The 19,364-nt window shown below is 40.2% G+C and overlaps 1 protein-coding gene across 3 annotated transcripts in view; it reads left to right on the top strand.

Annotated features, from left to right (window-relative positions):
- Window positions 1-19,364, top strand: part of brwd1 (bromodomain and WD repeat domain containing 1) — a 44,301-nt gene that overhangs the window by 16,487 nt on the left and 8,450 nt on the right. For 2 of the 3 annotated variants that reach the window (XM_084063788.1, XM_084063787.1), the window contains exons 20-40: window positions 410-593; window positions 1,294-1,384; window positions 2,988-3,137; window positions 3,947-4,014; window positions 4,198-4,423; window positions 5,230-5,346; window positions 6,032-6,139; window positions 7,805-7,929; window positions 8,206-8,288; window positions 8,766-8,877; window positions 9,085-9,146; window positions 9,880-10,035; window positions 10,789-10,909; window positions 11,767-11,892; window positions 13,092-13,158; window positions 14,342-14,392; window positions 15,923-16,048; window positions 16,947-17,006; window positions 17,871-18,023; window positions 18,513-18,685; window positions 18,817-18,989. In XM_084063788.1, the coding sequence (XP_083919914.1) occupies window positions 410-593; window positions 1,294-1,384; window positions 2,988-3,137; window positions 3,947-4,014; window positions 4,198-4,423; window positions 5,230-5,346; window positions 6,032-6,139; window positions 7,805-7,929; window positions 8,206-8,288; window positions 8,766-8,877; window positions 9,085-9,146; window positions 9,880-10,035; window positions 10,789-10,909; window positions 11,767-11,892; window positions 13,092-13,158; window positions 14,342-14,392; window positions 15,923-16,048; window positions 16,947-17,006; window positions 17,871-18,023; window positions 18,513-18,685; window positions 18,817-18,989 (2,532 nt within the window). The remainder of the gene's footprint in view (window positions 1-409; window positions 594-1,293; window positions 1,385-2,987; window positions 3,138-3,946; window positions 4,015-4,197; window positions 4,424-5,229; window positions 5,347-6,031; window positions 6,140-7,804; window positions 7,930-8,205; window positions 8,289-8,765; window positions 8,878-9,084; window positions 9,147-9,879; window positions 10,036-10,788; window positions 10,910-11,766; window positions 11,893-13,091; window positions 13,159-14,341; window positions 14,393-15,922; window positions 16,049-16,946; window positions 17,007-17,870; window positions 18,024-18,512; window positions 18,686-18,816; window positions 18,990-19,364) is intronic. The other variant, XM_084063789.1, reaches the window with a different exon arrangement.

The following is a 19,364-nucleotide window of genomic DNA, read 5'->3' as shown; positions in this document are numbered from 1 at the left end:
TTAATAACTATAAAATTGTCATATAACCTCTATTAATCACTCTAAATATACTGAAATTCACGATATTGATCTGTCTGTGTTGACTTAATGTTCCATTTTTATGCTTTACATGTTCTGTTGTTTTATGTGTTTGTCCTGTCTGTCTGTCTGTCTGTCTGTCTGTCTGTCTGTCCTGTTCTGTTGTGTATCCTGTCATCTGTCTTGTTGTTTACTTGTTTTGTCATATCAGATATTGTTTGTTGAATTGGTTGTTGTACTTGCTTTTTTTTGGAAAATGTCTATAAAGTGTATCATGTACCTAGGATCCCCTCTAAAACGAGATGCTACATCTCAAGGGGCTATTCCTAATAAAGAATTTCAATGATAATAAATGTTGAAATTTTAAAGTTTGTCATTCTTTTCAATGTAGTGTCCGTGAACGACCGCGCAGACGTGCAGTCACCCCCTAACGTGGGCCTTCGTCGCAGCGGGCAGGTGGAAGGAGTTAGGCAGATGCACCAGAATGCCCCCCGCAGCCAGATGGCCACCGAGAGAGACCTACAGGCCTGGAGACGTAGGGTGGTGGTGCCAGAACTCCCATCCAGCAGTTACATGTAAGACCCATGAGGAAAGCATTGCTGGAGCACACACAGTGGTGTTAACTGCAGTGTCATACTTCACTTTGAAAATAAATCAAAAGAACTCTGGCTTAAGATGACAGATAATTATGTAGTTGACATGATGGTGTTAACTGGAGATGAATTTATATTGATAAAATGCTCCGTTTTTAATTTGTTACTACTGCAAGCAAAATTTACAAGCATGATGTTTTTTTTTTCATCGGCCACCCACAGGTCCAACTCATTCTCAAAACCAAAATGTATGGAATGCCTTCCACACTTGCCATTACCGTAATTCCTTTAACCTCGTGCATGATAATTCTTCTTTACCGCATCGATCGGATCGTGTTTCACCGATTTTTAATGGCCACAAATTACGATATGAAAATATCAAGGGTCACCCCCCAACAACAGCTAAAAGGGACTCAATTATATTATTATATTGGAACGTTTATAGTTGTAGCGTACTCATTCCATAAAGGCCAAAGAAAGTATACAACAGAAGAATGTATATATATTTTTTTCAAATGGCGCCCTTATTCAAACAAGCACACAATGTCAATACAATTGTCACAATTGTCATTCAAACAACATAAGAAGAATGTATATATTTTTTTTTCAAATGGCGCCCTTATTCAAACAAGCACACAATGTCAATCTGGACGTTTCCACTAGTATGTGATTTGTCTCCCAGGAATCAGGAGGATTTTCGAACGGCCAAAGGCGAAGAGGAGACTTCTCTGTACAATGCAAAGAAGAGACGTGTGGTCTATGGCAGTTGTCGAGTAAGTTTCCTATTCATTGGGCCAAATGGATATACATGGTACTTTTTAATAATGGTCTTAAATGGTCTTACAAGGGTAACTAACAGGTTTTATGATGATCGGACATATGCTCATTCATTCACGGCCAACTCTGTGTTTTTGGCCAAGGCCATCACCCCTTACTGTCAAGTTTCAAAAACATTTTAGGGATGCGGTTTAACTTTTAACAGCTTAAACAAATCCAACTTATAGCCCCCTGGGCTAGAACCCCTAATATATCAATCAAGAGAGAAAGAAAAGAGAGAGAGAAAGACCAAGAGGAACGAGAAAGACGAGCAATCGACAATGAGCGACTGTAAAGTCAAACCAAAATACATTCTTTACAAAAGCAAGATAGTAAAGGAACTCCTTTCCAATATAAGCATGTTTTAAAGTTGATTTAGGACACTAAGGACGCTATCTTGCGCGCCTTAGATTTTTCTGCCTTTTTATTGATACTTATACAGTATATAGAGACAGGAAAGAGGGAGAGAGAGTCAGGGAGTGACATGCCGTCTGGCTCGGGAATCGAACTTGGGACTCGCCGTCAGGCATGAGACGCTATGTGTATGTGCCTTAACCACTCACCCATTGTCTCGGAACCTCTCAGTCTTATGTTGGGACTTTGTAACAACCAAGAGGGTCCAAGAATCTTAGGCTACACACTGGCTCATATGGGGTTAAAGGCTTTGAGATGTATCTTGGAGACAGACTGTGAATTACAGTTCAGCTACACACGCATGCATTGCAAATTGCAAGCAATACTGCCATTTTAAATTGGTCTGTATTTCAGAGTCGGGGCTTTTTGAAAAGTACTTGAACATTGGGTCTTATTGATCAGCATTTCCCAAGCTGAAATGCAGGGCCAAAACTCAAGACATTGAAGTATGCATCAAATGTTAATGTTAGTGACTGTTATGAAACAGTTTTTCTACAGGTATTTTAAAATGTAATTTGTTGTTTTCTATCCCAGTCATTCTAATAGAAGCCATCTTTGTGATTTTAACAAAAGCAGAAGGTCTGCACACCGGCTTCATGCTACCAACATAATTTAATAATGGAGCGGTCAAAGAAATAACAACGTTTCGGCCTAACATTTGTGTTTCTAGTTATAAGTAACAAGCTTTGTATTGTGAATTACTTTTCAAGAGGTTTGTTTGTCTTTTTCAAGTGCTGACCTGCTAGAGGTGCCTACAATGACATATAAAAAACACGGTGAAGCAGCATTCTGCTTCTACGGACCGACAGTGTGGAATAAACTCCCATTACACCTAAGACAGGCACCCTCTGTGGATATCTTTAAAGCACAGCTCAAGAAAGACCTACTTCTTCACTCTTGCTTTTAGCTGATTTTTTGGTTGATTTTTAAATCTCTGTGTTGCTGTACATGTCCTCACTGTATTGCCTGATTCACTGCCCTTTGCTATTATTTTAATGTGTTTTATGCTTCTGCTTTTCTTATTTTTCTTAAATTATTTGTAACTGTAATTGTATTCTTGCTCTGTAAAGCACTTTGAGCTGCATGTCATGTCATATCATGAAAGGTGCTATACAAATAAAGTTTATTATTATTATTTTTCGCCAGGATGACTCTGATGACGAGCTTCCCTCAGTCAAGCGAGCTCAGGCCCGCAAGAAGCAGCGGCATGAAGCTCTGTTTGGTGATGCCATGACGGGAGAGGATTTCATCGACTTGTCGTGTGAAGAGGGAGAAGAGACATCCGCTACCTCCGAGGTACAGAACCCACCACATGCCAGTGTCACTTAACTACAGGAAGTATGACATGCTCCTCCTTTCTTTTGAAGGGAAGCCTGGAATGGATCTCATTCCCACTGCAGCCATTTTGTTCTTATGTCACTGGGAAATACGCAGAGTATGTACAGTACGTTAAGAGCAAAATGGCAACCTTGGCAGTATGGTCAGTGGTTGCCTATGGAGTTCCCCAATAACACCCTTTTGGGTTCTGAATACTTGGCTGGTGGATTTATTTCTCTCTCTGTGTGTTGTTGGAGTGCTTCGACTATATACCGTAGTATTCCAAAATGTCATTGATGCAGTGGTTCTCAAACTTTTTCATGTCAAGGACCCCCAAATTGACACTTATTAGCCCGTGGACCCCCATTTGAGAAGATATGCCAGGGACCCCCATAAGAGAAGATTTTTAGCTCTAGCAGTGATTCTCAACCATTTTAATGTCGAGGACCCCCAGTTTGACATGCATTAGGCTACGGACCCCCATTTAATGACATTTCTATCTCTGGGACCCCAATTTATATTGTAAAAAACAATGTTAACTTAACTCTGAGAGTGTACAAATGGAGTGGTCCATTTGTACACTCTCAGAGTAACAGACCTATAAGGGTCCATTTTGTTCCTAACTATCCATCATTTAGCTGGGGACCCCCTGGAACTCAAGGACCCCTGGGGGTCCCCGGACCCCACTTTGAGAACCAATGCATTACTGTACTGCACGGGATCATTGTGAAAAAAAAACATAATGACATGGACCATAAAGTTTAATGACAGGTTTTTCACCTCCCCAGGACAATGAACTGGATGGCAGTGAACTTGAATCTTCCAATGATGAGGAATGGAAAAGTGACTCATCAGGGTAAAAACTTAAACTTAAATAAGTACTAACAGCTCTTAGCACGAGTTGTCAAAGTCCTCTAAATTGACTTTCACGTACTAATTTCTTTGTTACAAGCAGGTCATTTGAGCATTTGCTCAGGTTACCTGAGTTTTAATCCATCTGATTTAACCCAAAACCATAATTGAAATTCCGATTGCACAGCCACTCCTCGAGCGAGTACTCTGATTGGACAGCAGATGCCGGGATCAACCTGCAGCCTTCCACCCCCCAGTCGTCACGGAAACGGAGGCGGCGCCAGCTCAGCAGCTCCGAGGAGGAGGAAGAGGAGAACGAGGAGACGGAGGACAAACAGCAGAGTGACGAGGAGGAGCATCCTGGGAAGAAGAGCAGAGCCAAGGCCAAGAAAAGTAAAAGCAGGACCCCCAAGGTGAGCAGTTCCACCTACCCACTGGAATCAACTAGGTCATTTATCCGTAGTTTAACCACTTAAACCCTACATCAATTCTTCTCAAACTTTATAATTTCAAGGACCCCATAACTAAACATAATAATGAAATAAACATAGGCAAGCCCGACAGCGACGACAAATATCCATTGTTTACTTTTATAATTTTTCTGATGCCTATAACATCCCGTGGGGGAACCTCAGTTTTCAGCTTCACCCAGCTGAGTGCTGCCCACAGAGGAGGGGGAAGCAGTTAGGGGTTAGCTCATCCAGTGCCATTGACCCGTGTTTTCAGTGTTTAGCCACCAGATGGCGCTGTTCGCAAACCACCAGCGATAACCATCTGAGTCCTTCAGAGGCACCAAGGCAGCAAAACCATGTGATCACAAAAAAACATCACGTTTACTTCCTGTTTGAAAAAATAAAAGAAAACAGCTTTGACTCTGCATTCGTTTGCTGTGGGGGAAAACCACTCCTCATTCAACTGCCCATATATATGGACTGGACGATCGCGGCTCGACAATTTTTTTTCTCCGAGTGTACGAGACCTCGCTGCGTCTTTTAACGCTCAGAAATCGCGGGCACTGTGGCAACTAGAAGATGTTTTTTTCTGGCACTGAATGAGTTGAGTATCTTGCTCAGGGACACTTAAACACATTGCTGAGGGCTGGAATCGTACCCGGGACCTTCCTAAGTCCTAGGCGGGCTCACTAACCACTCGGCTATGGCTGCCCCCCAGGTTGATTGGTAACTTGCGGTGTGAATATTAATGAATTGTCTGTTTACAGCGGCCCAAGGCGAGACCTCCTATCAACAGAGAGGTGTCCAATGAGTTCAGACCCTCATTGTGGATCACTGACGTCATTCCCAGGAAGTCCCCCTTTGTGCCCCAAATGGGGGATGAGGTATGTTTCAGTTTGATTTGAAAGATGCCAATTCTGTTTTCCCAATCACATCCCTCCTAGCTGCTCTCATCCCTCCTTGAAGATACCATCCCTCCTAGCTGATCGAATCCCTCCTAGACGATAACATCCCTCCTAGCTGATCGAATCCCTCCTAGACGATAACATCCCTCCTAGCTGATCGAATCCCTCCTAGACGATAACATCCCTCCTAGTAGATCATAGATAACAATACCACTTGTAGCTGATCACATTCCTCCTAGATCAGTAGTTCTAAAGCTTTTCTGGGTCAGGGCCCGCTTGAAAATCTCAGTGTTCGCGGCCCAACCATCTGACCACTTAACAAGTTAATTGATTAGATGGGTGGGCCACATGCATTTTCAGAGCATGTTTATTTTAATTATCCATCAATCCATTGTGTTCTGGCTTGGACCGTATTCTTATTTATTGGAATCACAATGACAACACATTTTTCAAAGTTTTAAAGAAAATAATACCATGCCATTTATTTAGATATGTATTTTTTTTAATATTAATGTTAAATTATCATTAAAATCTAGTGTTTGCCAATTATTTGGGGGCCCACTTGCAATACCCTCGCGGCCCACAGGTTGAGAACCACTGTCCTAGCTGATCACGTGCCTCCTAGCCGTGTCCTGAGGTATAAACCGGTATTTGTTTTTGTCAGGTGATCTACTTTCGACAGGGCCATGAGGCCTATGTGGAGACGGTGAGAAGGACTGAGGTGTACCCCATCTACATAGACAAACAACCCTGGAAGAAGATGGAGCTTAGGGTAGGACTGAGTAACAGAACAAGATGCACACGTTTCCCAATGCTAAGCGGATAACAACAATGTGTGATATATTTTGTATGTCATCAAGTCATTTTAGCTTACAGTCAGAAAACAGTTAAAGTCATAGAACAATGGGCCTCATGCAGCAACCGTTCTTAGAGGAAATTTCTGCTTAAACCCACTTAAGAAGTTTTTAAGAAGATTTTGGTATACTCCAATGTTTGCTTAGCTGTGATCTGTTCTCAGGTAAGAACAGAATCTACACACACTGAAAAGCACTCTTAGGGTGGCCTTTGAGTTCTTAAGTGTGACATGTGTGTGCAAAAATAATTAATTCTCAAAGTTTCTTCAATTCTACAGTTGTATAATATAGGATTTAATTTACAATAATATTTTTTATCATATCTTTAGAGCAAAAAAGGTTCTCAAAAGTGTGGTCTGGGGACCCCCAGGGGTCCTTGAGGGAGGTCCAGGGGGTCCACAGCAAACGAGGAACAGTTGAATCACTTTAACCCTATTTTATACTTTGTTTGAAAATAGCCGATCTACAATTTTGAGCTTGTAGATCGGCTATTTTCGAAACATTTTGATACATCTTGAAAACATTTCCCTGGCAGAAAATATTTTCGGGTGGGGGTCTGCAGCCAAATGCATGTCAATTTGGGGGTCCTTGACATGAAAATGTTTGAGAACAACTGTTTTAGAGTTTTCAACGGGTCTGAAATTACAATCTAACCCAAACGGACCAGGTTGAGTTGAAGCCCAATTTATTTAATTTTATGTTTGGAGTCTGGTGTTCAACCATCTTTAGACTTTAGTTTAGGTATTCTTTACTTCATTCTCTCAACTTTATTTCTGTGTGATTTCCTGTGATTTCTGTGAGCAGCAATCACACACAGGTGTGACTGCAGGCAGGGCCATGCAGTCATGCCTTATATGGGGATTGGTGGGGCGGCTACCTATGGTAATTAGGATTAACTGGCACACCCCTTCAAGTTACGAGGATTGGGATTCATCATCATAAGAACATAAGTTACGAACAATTCTGCCTTTAAGAACGTTTCATGAATCTGACTCGACTTCTCTTAGGAATTCACTTAGGAAGAAATGTAATGTAACATTAGGAACTTATTGCTGCGTGAGGCCCCATGAGTGGAAAATGTCGAAAAAATATTAATTCATTTATTTGGCAAATAATGCAAAAATCGTAACCAAATCAATAATTATTAAATAGCATAGTGTTTTATATTGTCCCAGCATTTAATATATTTTCTCTATGGTTTTGGCAAGTCTTTTTTGAATAGGCAATTCAATCGTAAAAAGAAACGTAAAAAGGATTTCTATTTTGAGTTGACTGGGGCACAAATCTAAAATTGTGCATGACCTCACAAAACGGAACATTCATTCATGTGGCTACATGTTAAACAAAGGTACAATCTTTTCTAATCTCTAGCCTGTTGCTATGTGTGCCAGGAGGCCACAGCATTATTAGACTATGTGTAGCAGAGTGGCTCTGCCTGAAGACCAAAAGCCTAATATATCCCCCGGCCAAGGGGGGATTCCCCTTTAGACTAGTGGTTAGGATGTTTGGCATTAGTGTGCCTTCCTGCACGGGAGGACCCGGGTTAGAATCCTGGGTGTTACATATGTCTTTTTTTTTTGTAGGACCAAGAGTTTGTGAAGATAACTGGGATCAGATATGACGTTTGTCCTCCCACGCTGTGCTGCCTAAAACTGACGCTTATTGACCATGGCTCGGGCAAGATCTCTGACAAGTCCTTCTCTGTCAAGTATGTAGGCTATGAACTTAAGCTGCATCTTTAACAAATTTTCATTTCATTGTCATTGACATGCAGTGGCCGCAGAGGGTGAATTGCCTCTTGTTGTGTGTGTGGATGTATGGTTTAATGTATGTATTGATGGTGATGCTTCTGCTGAACATAGTTAACATATGTTATGTGCCGTCTCTTTTGATGTCCTGTAGTACAATATTTGAACATGTCCCTATACATTAAATGAACATCCTATACATTACACTGATTGTGAGTCTCGATGTTCTCCCACAGGTATCATGACATGCCAGATGTCATAGATTTCCTGGTGCTGAGGCAGAATTATGATGAGGCACTGCGGAGAAACTGGCAGCCGAGTGAGTTTTTTTTTTAAGTCTTTGTTTTTCATGAGCTGTTAGCTTAGTGGGGGACAGTTGAGCAAATATTAACCCAACATCCCTTACAACTAAACGGCTTTCATCAAGCATAGATCACAAGTACTGTACATGTACATGATTGCTGATCCATGATCCATGTATTTGTGTCAGCACATTTTGGAAATTGTTAAACATTTTTTGTCTTCCACTTAAACCACTTACATTTTATATACTGTACTGGTCTATTGGCCCCCTTTCTTTTTTTCCCTCTACACCAAATCTCTTTGCCAAAAATAACCCATTTATAAGCTCACAGTTCAAGTCGAGTGGGTTTTCAGGAAAAAAGGCCTTCTAATAAGCGGTGAGAGGCATTTGGGGGATAAATGGTTCTGCTGAATCCGAAAAACATGAGAAATGTTGCATTCTTGTGAAAAGGTACTGTAAATAAACATTTTCTTGGTATTCTGTCCCTGCTAGATGACAGGTTCCGCTCGGTGATAGATGATGCCTGGTGGTCTGGGTCCATTGTGTGTCAGGAGCCCTACCAGTCAGAATACCCCGACAGCCACTTCCAGTGCTTCAAAGTCAGGTAGGGAGAAAGAGAATTGGTTTCTACTTTGATTTATTTGTGACTATTTCTTTGATTCTATGTTGGAAACCTTGCACCAATTGAAAATCCAAAATGCAGATTTATACATTTTTATGGCGGAATGAGAAATCATTCCAAATGTAGCTGTCGATGATTACAGAAACATGCATTAGAGCTTCAGCTTGTCTGTCTTTTCGTGGCCATCAGGTGGGACAATGGGGAAACTGAGAAGTTGAGTCCATGGGATTTGGAAGCTATTCCAGATGATGGTAAAGAGAGGACTTCATTATGTCTTCACCTGATGTGTTGATCGCATTACTAGTTTCAATATTATTATTCAAGGATTACAATTTTTATTTTAACTTTTTATTTTGTCCAGGCATTTTGATGGTACAGAGCAGATTGTTTTCCTTGCTGTTGTTTGATTCTGCTGAGCCCATTCCTAACGGTGTAGGTTATACAGTATTATATTAGATGACATTTCCTGGCAGCTACATGCTTTTGTATATTAACCCATTCAATCCGGGAACGCGTCTGTGTCATTTTAGATGTCTTTGGCTATTCAAAAATAGCAGATATAAAAGCTACGAGCTTGTAGATCTGCTATGTATATTTTTTAAAGCAAACGTTTTTAACTCAAATCTTTGCTTCTGGGGATTCTACAAATGTCTTCTAAATCTTAACAGTTTTTGTTTGATAAAAACGTATGTTGCTATATCAGTGGTTCTCATGTCAAGGACCCCCAAAATGATATGTATTTGTCCGTGGACCCCCCATCTTAAAATATTTTGTTCCACGAACCCCCAGAAGCAAAGATTTGAGTTAAAAACATATATACATTCAAAGATTTGCACAAATTGTCACGATTTTTCAAAAATGGCAGATCTACAAGCTCATTGTAAATCTGCTATTTTTGAATAGCCAAAGAAATCTAAAAATGATAATGAGATGCGTTCCCGGTCTTAATGGGTTAACCAGTTTTTGTCTTGCCATGCGCCTCAGCCCAGCTGCCGGATACGGAAGGAGGGGGCATTCCGGTGACGGCAGAGGAGATGAACGAGCTGATGTACAAGCCCCAGCCGGGGGAGTGGGGCGACAGGAGCAGAGACGACGAGTGTGAACGCATCACCGCTGCCGTCGACCAGCTCATCACCATCGGTACGTTGCAGTTATTCTCTCTCTCTCCCATTCTTATCTCACGTGTTTACTCTGTCACTCTCTCACACATACACACTCCCTCCCTCACTGACTGAAACATTTCACCCATTAAGACTGAGAAAGCATCTGTCATTTTAGATTTTAACCACTTTAACCATTATTTTGGGCTATTATTGGGCTATTCAAAATAGCCGATATACAAGCTCATGGTGCCGCACTATGAGCTTGTAGAGCTGCTATTTTTTGAAAAATCATAAAGATTTGTCTAGATCTTTTTTTTTTTGTTCAAGGTTTTTTCATTATATATTTTCACATACATACAGGTCAATAACAAAAGGCATACAAAAACAGTGAATGTATGTTACCCCTCCCACCCCCCAAAGTTCCCGCTCCGAGAGAGCCACAACCCTGGTATCTTATTGTTAAAAAAGATTTGTCTAAATCTTTGAATATATACATTCATTTAAAGCTATTTTTTTTTACTCAAATCTTTGCCTCTGGGGGGTCCCAGGAACTAAATATTTTCAGATAGGTGGGTGGGGGGGTCCGCGGTTAAATACATATAATTTTGGGGGTCCTTGACATCAAAACGTTTGAGCACCACTGATGTGTAACAACGTATTTTTCAGAAAACTGTTAGGACTTTAGAAGACATTTGTAGATGCGTTCCCGGATTGAATGGGTCAATCAAGTAAGCTTATTTTATTTTGTTTTACTATCTGACCGAAGTCCTGTTCTTGTTTTCTGCAATAGAAATCGCAGCTCCGTTCTCTGGGCCCGTGGACATTGTCCAGTACCCCACCTACTGCACTGTGATCGCCTACCCCACTGATCTGGGCACCATTCGGCTCAGACTCATCAGCAGATTCTATAGGTCAGTTTCCACCTGTCACAACAAGATACTGCATCCTTCCTGGTCACCAGATTTTTTTGTCAGTCATTTTTTGTATTTAATCTGCTAGATATACCCATTGTATCCGTGTAATTCAGACTGTTAGCCAACTTGATGGTAAAATGTACTCTCGTATGCAGTGGTGAAAAGTTTCAATACTGCAATGTAGAAATACTCTGTTACAAGTAAAAGTCTGGAATCAATTAAAAATGTACTTGAGTAAAAGTACAAAAGTATTGGTATCAAAATGTACTTAAAGTACCAAAAGTAGAATGTACTCATTATGCAGAATGTCCCATTTCACCAGTTCAAAATGTTTACAAATCTTTTGAAAATAGCCGATCTACAAGCTGCGACGCATTGTCAGCTTGTAGATCGGCTATTTTCAAATGGCGAAATGTATAGGGTTGAAGTGGTTAATGTATGTTTTGTAATAATCAAAAAGTAACTAAAGTTTTCAAATAATTGTAGTGGAGTAAAGTATAATATTTGCCTCTGAGATGTAGTGGAGTAGAAGTAAAAGTACTGAAAACTGGGAGCACTCCAGTAAAGTAAAAATACCTCAAAATAGTACTTAAGTACAGTACTTGAGGAAATGTACGTAGTTACTTTAAACCACTGCTCGTATGCATTTCTGAGATTGTCTTAATGTGGTAAGACTCAGCCCTTAGCACTCCAAACAGACTGAAATGAACATTTAAGAAGGATTTGCTCGCACCTACGTTATCCCAGGTCTGATGTACACTTTCAGGTCTGCAAAAATCTTAACCACGTAGACGTCTACGATATGTACAGTAGGTAGCATAGATACTAATTTACCTTTTGGTTGTGGTTCACAGGCGCTTGTCTTCGTTAATCTGGGATGTCAGGTACATCGCACACAATGCCCGCACCTTCAACGAGCCGAGGAGCAAGATCGCACACTCTGCGAAAATGATCACAAACGTCCTTCAGAAGTTTATCAAGTATGTTCCTCTTGAAGATGAAGATAAAAACCCAATATGTATACCCAGTAGATTAAAAAAAGAAATGAATGCAAGTACGGTATACTCTGTTTAAAGGAAAAGCAACACTTTATAGCTGCTGTTTCTCTGGTCTGGAACTAACCAGATACTTTGCATCGTCACGTCGGGTGGAAACCTTGTATACCCATTTAATTTTTTCATCTCTGTGGGTTTAAAAATTATTTAACCACTTTTAAGCCCTATCTTACACTTTCAAGTAAACCATTTCTTCTATAATGACCTGCCTACAATTGGGACGCCAGGTTGAAAGTGGTTCAGCAATGAAAAGCATTAGAGCTTGTGACTAAATGTCATTAAGTCCATGAGATGCATTCTTTTCTTTTTTTCAATTAACGGTTTTGGACATAAAAGGTTTCCACCCGACAGCAACCTAGAGCTAACAAAGAAATGAGACTCAAACTTTTGACCATGGTACTGTATAAACTGTTGGCAGCGAATAGGTATACTCATTTCTGTGTGCGGAGTTTTTATGCCGTGGCTCTGTAGTAGAGGGTCTGTCTGTCATTCCGGGGATAATCTTGCAAACCGCTGGACCGATGAGCACCAATTTTCTTGTGCATGCTGCCAATAGGCCAAGAAAGTAACTCCCCACATTTGGTTTCACATATTGTGAATATTTCTTTAGTTTTTAGTTCCCGTCTTAACTCACTGAGTGCCAGGATTGCCAGAATTATTTCAGAATTGATTCTGAAAAGTGCCAGAGTTTTTTTCACAGAAAACAAAAAGTGCTTAGGAAGAGAGATATAGCCTTTTTTAGTTCTAAGTTAAACAAGGAGTGGATGGAGCTGCACATCTTCAGGTAATGATATCTTGGGTTCTGAACATTTTTTTTTTCCCAATTTTTTCAAAAACACGTCAAACACGTTAATGGCACGTTGCGCAATAGCGGTAAAACACGTGAAACACGTTAATGGCAGTCAGTGAGTTAAGAGAATTAGATTTACTGTTTTGTCAGTGTTGAACTACAATATTGTCCCGTTATTTCTAGAAACATAAATTGCTTATACATTTCCCAGTCAGCTTTACTAACATTTTTTTGGCTTTGCTAGAGAGGTGTTTGTTCACCAATACTGACTGGAGTAATGAGGAGTTAACCCCATTAAGAGTTGAAATTTATAAATTACTCTCCATTCCTGCAGCGACCCGAGCTGTACTGAAGTCATGGAGCTCTATAACGCTGTTGAGGAGATGGATGAAGATGATGAGGTAAAGTCTGTCTATGATATCTGTTATTCTGCGATGCAAGAGGAAGTATGAGAAAACATATAGCGAGCATAAAACTTCCCCACACTTTTAGTGCATATACATTGTCATAATGGTGACACGGGTAACAATATAGAATGTCTTTGTGCATTTTCATATCAGAAGTCGTAGCCTAAATTCTTTCTTGTCAAACAAAAACCTAATGTAAAAAAAAAAGAAGTAATTACTAACCAATAATATCCGGACATGCACCCATCCATCAATTTTCCACGCAGGGCTATGAATCATTATGCTACACACAAGTTTTGCCCATTGCCCGGCCCATTTCACTTTGACCATCACCATACTGTATGCTCACGAAAAACAATTTCACCTGGTCTTTAAACCATTTCTGAAAGGAGAACTGAGTCCACCGAAGCATAAATGTAGTGTACAAAAGCTCTAAATGTACCTTTAAACTCCCTAGGGCCCACAAGTTAAAAACTTTGAATCCCTATCTGATCGGATCAGATTTGGATTTTTGGGTAGTTCAAAATCAGGATTGGGATCACTCTGATGATATCCAATCAGATCAGGAAACCCAATCCAAACTGTAATCTGGATCAAATCTTCAAAATGAGTAGTTCAAAACAAAAACATTGGGAGGATTGGGATCAGTTTGATCCCAAACAATCAGGATTACCTTGATCCCACTGGAGAGGTTGAGTTACCTTGATCCCACTGGAGAGGTTGAGTTGGAGTGAATTACCAGAGCAATATGTACTATACAATTAATTTAAACATGTTTCGTTATATTAAAAAAAGATGTTCACGTGTGTGCATTTAAATAATACCTTTATTATTGTAACATTTGCAGTGTACACTTGCCTACTTCTCAGAACAGTGTATACAAACAATGCTCTTAAATAACCCTATAACGTAATGCCCTTTTCTGGGCACCAGAAAAAGTGCCCTTTGGGGGTTAGGGTTATACACACATATTGAACCACTGCAAATCAGGATCTAGTAATCTTGAAAAGTCTGATTCTGGATCAGGCTGATCGTAAACTGAATTTCTTTGAAATACTGGGACAAAAAAAAATGGATCACAAAATATAGGATTTCAAAGTCTTAGCCGATCAGATAGGGATTAATCCCGGGGAATCCCATTTGAGATTAACCAAGTGGATTTGGATGTGTTCTGTAGGACGATGACGGAGACACACCAGGCACTTCCTCTGTGCATAGGCTACGTCAGGTATGTAGAAATGAATGAATGATGACGTTTTCCAGAGACGATATTCCATGTATGAAAACCTGCTTTCATGCTTTTACTAGCATAATGAAAATGTATTAGCATTTCACAACAAGGTAACTAATAGTGCCTAGGGGAGCCATGTGGCTTGCCGCCTTTCATTGTGAACATCTTTTCAAACACAATCTCATTACAACATCACTTAACCCATTAAAACCGGGAACGCATCTGCGTAAGCACTTAAACCATTATTTTATACTTTGGCTATTGAAAAATTGCTGATATACACAATTAGTGTAATTATCTTAAAGGTAGGGTAAGTGATTTTCTTTGGTTAAAATAAGTGTTAAATAGCTCTATATTCTGATAGTACTCATTGCTATAGAATGTTTGTTCAGTAAAATGAGTCTCCTTGTCTCTCCAGCTCTTTATAAAACAGAAAATGCATTTTCGTTTCAGTTTCATTTCCAATTTTATCCAATCAGGATAGAGAACTCAATCTGCATATAGATTAAACAAGTGAAATTGGAAGAAATGAGCAGGCAAAATTGGAACTGGAGCATTATAAAAATGAAGCTTAAAAATGGGTACTTTCTCCTGATTGGCTGAGATTTTGACACCTACCGGAAAATGTATTTTCTGTTTATTAAAGAGCTGGAGAGACGGGGAGACTCCTGTTACTGAACAAACACTCTATAGCAATGATTACTATCAGAATATAGTGCTTTTTTTGGGGGCTGGGGCACGGTGGCACAGTCGGTAGCGCTGTCGCCTCACAGCTAGAAGGTCCTGGGTTCAATTCCCGCAGGGGGCGCTGGGGGCGTGTTCTCTCCTCCGCGTCATCAGCACCCATACCCTAGGTGGGGTTGGCGAAAGGGCCTGTCTGTGTGGAGTTTGCATGTTCTCCCCGTGTCTCCTAGGGTAGGTACCCTCACAAAAACATGCAGTAATCCTGGTCACTATACTGCCTCCCCCTGGCCAGCCGGGGCGCCTGATGGAGGGGAAAGGAACTGGTTGGAATAACGTGTTCCTTCCACGTGCTACGTCCAACCAGGGAAACTCTCCCCTGTCAGGTGACAAGAAGGTCAGTTGGCTCTCATGCATTGAAGGAGGCATGAGCTCGGCCCTGGCCTCCCTAGGTTGGCAGAGGGAAGGTATGCCCAGGATTACATAGACAATCGGCACTGGGTGTAAACAAAATGGGGTTACAAAATCGTGGGATAAAAATGTAAAAGAGAAAAAAAGAGAATATAGTGCTTTAACCTTTTAACAAAATACTTTTTGTTTTAACCAAAAAATATCACTTACCCTACCTTAAGTTATGTACACTAAAATGTCTGCTGTGAAAATGATTGACTATTGGCCTTGGGGTTAGTTCCCCGTTAAGAAAATTGATATTTTGTTTTATGTCATGGCTGAATCATTGTTGCCTTCCTTGATTCTTGAAAATTAAATTAAAATAAGCAGACTGACTGGAAAGCATTGTGGTTTGTGTCATATCATGTTGGCCATCTTCCTCCTCAACATTCCTAGCGCTCAGAGGAGGTGGTGCCAGACAGGGATGCCTGGAAGGAAAAGTGCAAGAATCTGATCAACTACATCTTTGACTGTGAAGACTCGGAGCCCTTCAGACAACCTGTTGATCCACAGATCTTTCCGGTAGGTCACAAGAAAACTTGGAAGGATGTTTAGCAGGTACTGAGCTGATTATAATATGCAATGAACACAATTAACATTCTGTGATTCTGTGATAATTGAGACCTTTTTCATGGCAGCCATATAGACATTTCTAAAACAGATATTTCCAGTCCTTGTTCGGCTGAGCCCTGTGGTAATATACTTGTTAAACACACACCTAGAACCACATTCCTCAGAATCACTGCGCCAACGTCTTGTTTACAATATTCACCGTGCCGTTCCATTGATGTATTACCGTTTGCATGTATTTTGCTTTTCATATGGCAAAGAAAGAGGAGTGCTCCTTTTCATCCTGTGTATGTGCAAGGTTTTACAAATCACTTTAAAACAAGGCAGATACTGCCAGCGTGTACTGCTCGGTGCACATAAGTAATAATTGGGTGTCAGGTGGGCAAAATACTGCAGAACTTGTACTGTACTGGTGAGTACCGACCCAATTCAAGCATGTCTGTAAATTAATCTCGTTCATGAATGGTATTTCCAGACATCTTGATCGAGAAACGTTTCACAAAACCAGTGGATAATAATGATCTAATATGTGTCTCACCTGACTGGCAAAATAGTGCCACCTACTGCTTATCTCATGAACTAATCTCCTAATAATCATATAATATTAGGAAACGTGAATACATTCTCAATTTTATGAAAATGTGCGATAGATTTAATGGAAACACAGTTAGTGTTACTAATAAACCAAACCAAGGACCTTGGAACACACAGGAAAGAAAATGTAGTCTACAGTATTATAACATATTCCTGTTGAATATAATGTACCAGTTGAGTTCAGTGCTGATATTGTTGTGGAATAAATAAGTGTGTTGTAAGCCTAGCGCATGGGTTGCCTACTTACTTCATACAGGAGCGAGGAAGTCACGATAGCAACAGAGAGACAGACAGGCAAAGAAAGGCAGAACAACAGGTAAGAGTGAGAACTCTAGGAAGAGCTTTCATTGTACTTCTTCAGCACACATCAGATGCAGTGAGATATACTGCAATTTCACTGTTGGTTTTTGGAATTCAACGATTATTTGTCTTGGTATATAAACGGAAAATAGATATCTGTAAACAGCCTATGACTATGGGTTCACACTTATTTTATATTTTAAGTGTAGCTACAGTGGAAACTAAACATTCTTCAAAAAACAGCATTACGCTCATATTTTAAACATTTAGTCTTGGTGCTGACCAATTCGGTCTCGGTGGTGCGCCTAGACATGAACTGGTCTGGCGGAATCCCTGCACTTATCTTACCTTACCTTAACTGCTCCCCGGGTGCCGAACAGCTCCTAATAGTTAGGATGAGTAAAATGCAGAGAACAAATTTAATAGATGTCACATGTCTCACTCTGCACACCACACAGTGAACAAAACCTTTGTTTTAATTCACACATTTCAATGTCAAGACGGTTTAATGCGGTTTAATACAGCAGATTAAACATGATTCTTTCATTATTGCGCCCTCTTGTGGTTGTTTCCTGTTCTTGTGGTTGTTTCCTGTTAGCTCATTAGGAAATATGCATGCAGAATAATATGCATGCAGAATAATGTGCATGCAGAATAATAAAGGAACAACGAAGCAAGCACTTAAAGGTATTGAGAATGGATGAGATGAGGATGGCATGTGTTTGTATGTGTTTGTATCTTTAATACCTATAGGTGGAACCAAGGGACATTTTTATTTCTTTCAAAGGAATATATCTATAATGTTGCCTAAATCCATTTTTTGAGGACAGACAAATTGTCAGCTTCGTCTCAACAATCCATTCGTACTGTTTTTCTCCAGGACTACCATGATATTATTGACACCCCGATGGACTTTGGCTGGGTGAAGAGGACCCTGGAACAAGACGGATATGAGAATCCTATTGAGCTCTGCAAAGACACCCGTCTGATATTTGCCAATGCCAAAGCTTACACTCCCAACAAACGCTCCAAGGTTTGCCCACCATTTCTGTCAGTGTCTGGTTGTCCTATTTCCTTAGGTTTAATACAAAACTACAGATTAGCCTAGGTTTGATCTAGCCTAAGGCCTTGACTACACACGTTTTTTTTTCTACGGATGTTTCCATCTCCGTTAAAATAAATAAGTAAATCCTGTCCACACGACGTTGGTTTCAAAAACCTGATTTAAAAAGTTTTTATTTTATTTTAAACTCCCATCTTTACTAAAGACATGTAGAAACTCGGGACTACCTCTCCATTTCTTTACACATCGTTTAGATATTTTCTGATATAATTAGATACAATAGATACAATTCTGTAGCTTGTAATTAAGGCTTTAAATTGTTTTGGGATTTGATCAGAAAAGGATAATTTTATAATACAGTACAACAGTACAACAAGATGAAGTTGTTTTTTTTTGTAGCTGTGTTTGTGCTGCCCTAGGGTACTATGTCTCTGATAGCTGTATTCCTATTTGTTCTAGATATACAGTATGACTCTGCGGCTCTCTGCCTTCTTCGAGGAGCAAATCCGAACAATCACGTCGGAGTACAAAACTGCCATCAAGAGCAGCGACAGGCTCCGGCGCAGCCAGAGGTTCCGCAAGAAAAGTCAGCAGCTGGACTCGTCTGCCTCTGGCACCAACACCTCAGCAAGGTATATACTATGAGATATACTACAAGAATGTATATAAAGCACATTTCAAAACTGATTTACAAACTTCTTAACATGATGACATGATTACAAAATGAATTACAAAGATTATATTCCTCTGCTTTTTTTTCCAGTCATAAGAGGGCTGCTGTCAAGACTCAGGAAAAAGTGGAGTTGATGTCGGCGACCAAATCTACCTCAGCCAAAGTGTCTGCTCCTGAGAGAGCCAGGAGGAGGAGTCACAGTAGCAGCTCAGGACATATCTCCTCAGACTCCTCAGGCTCCAAAGCTGCTTCTTCAACACAAGGTACAAAAAACAAACACTGTACATGCTGAACAAACAATCGGTCACATTTGTACCTGCCTCCACAGTTCTAAAGCTGTTTTGAGGTAGAGCGAAAAGGTATGAATATTTATTTATTATGAGAAGTATAGGTCTTATATGTGGTATTCTGTATTTAAAATGTATGTCACCAGTAGATTACCAGTTGGTGCATCGGGCTGTGATTGCAGTAGTTGCAGTGTCTGGCACCACCCGTAAGGAGCTAGCTGGGCCTTTAAACTCTGACTCTTTTTTTTTTCCAATGAATTACTCAGTACCATTAGCAATGGTAATTTAGATTTATCAGTTTGAATAATTGGAGTAGATCCTTGTTTTTCCATACAGTCAGGATTTTCGTTT

Source organism: Gymnoscopelus microlampas (genome assembly GCF_963454915.1).
Source record: "Gymnoscopelus microlampas genome assembly, chromosome: 8".
Taxonomy (NCBI): domain Eukaryota; kingdom Metazoa; phylum Chordata; class Actinopteri; order Myctophiformes; family Myctophidae; genus Gymnoscopelus; species Gymnoscopelus microlampas.
Note: the sequence above shows the minus strand (reverse complement) of the source record. Positions and strands in the feature narration are given on the sequence as shown.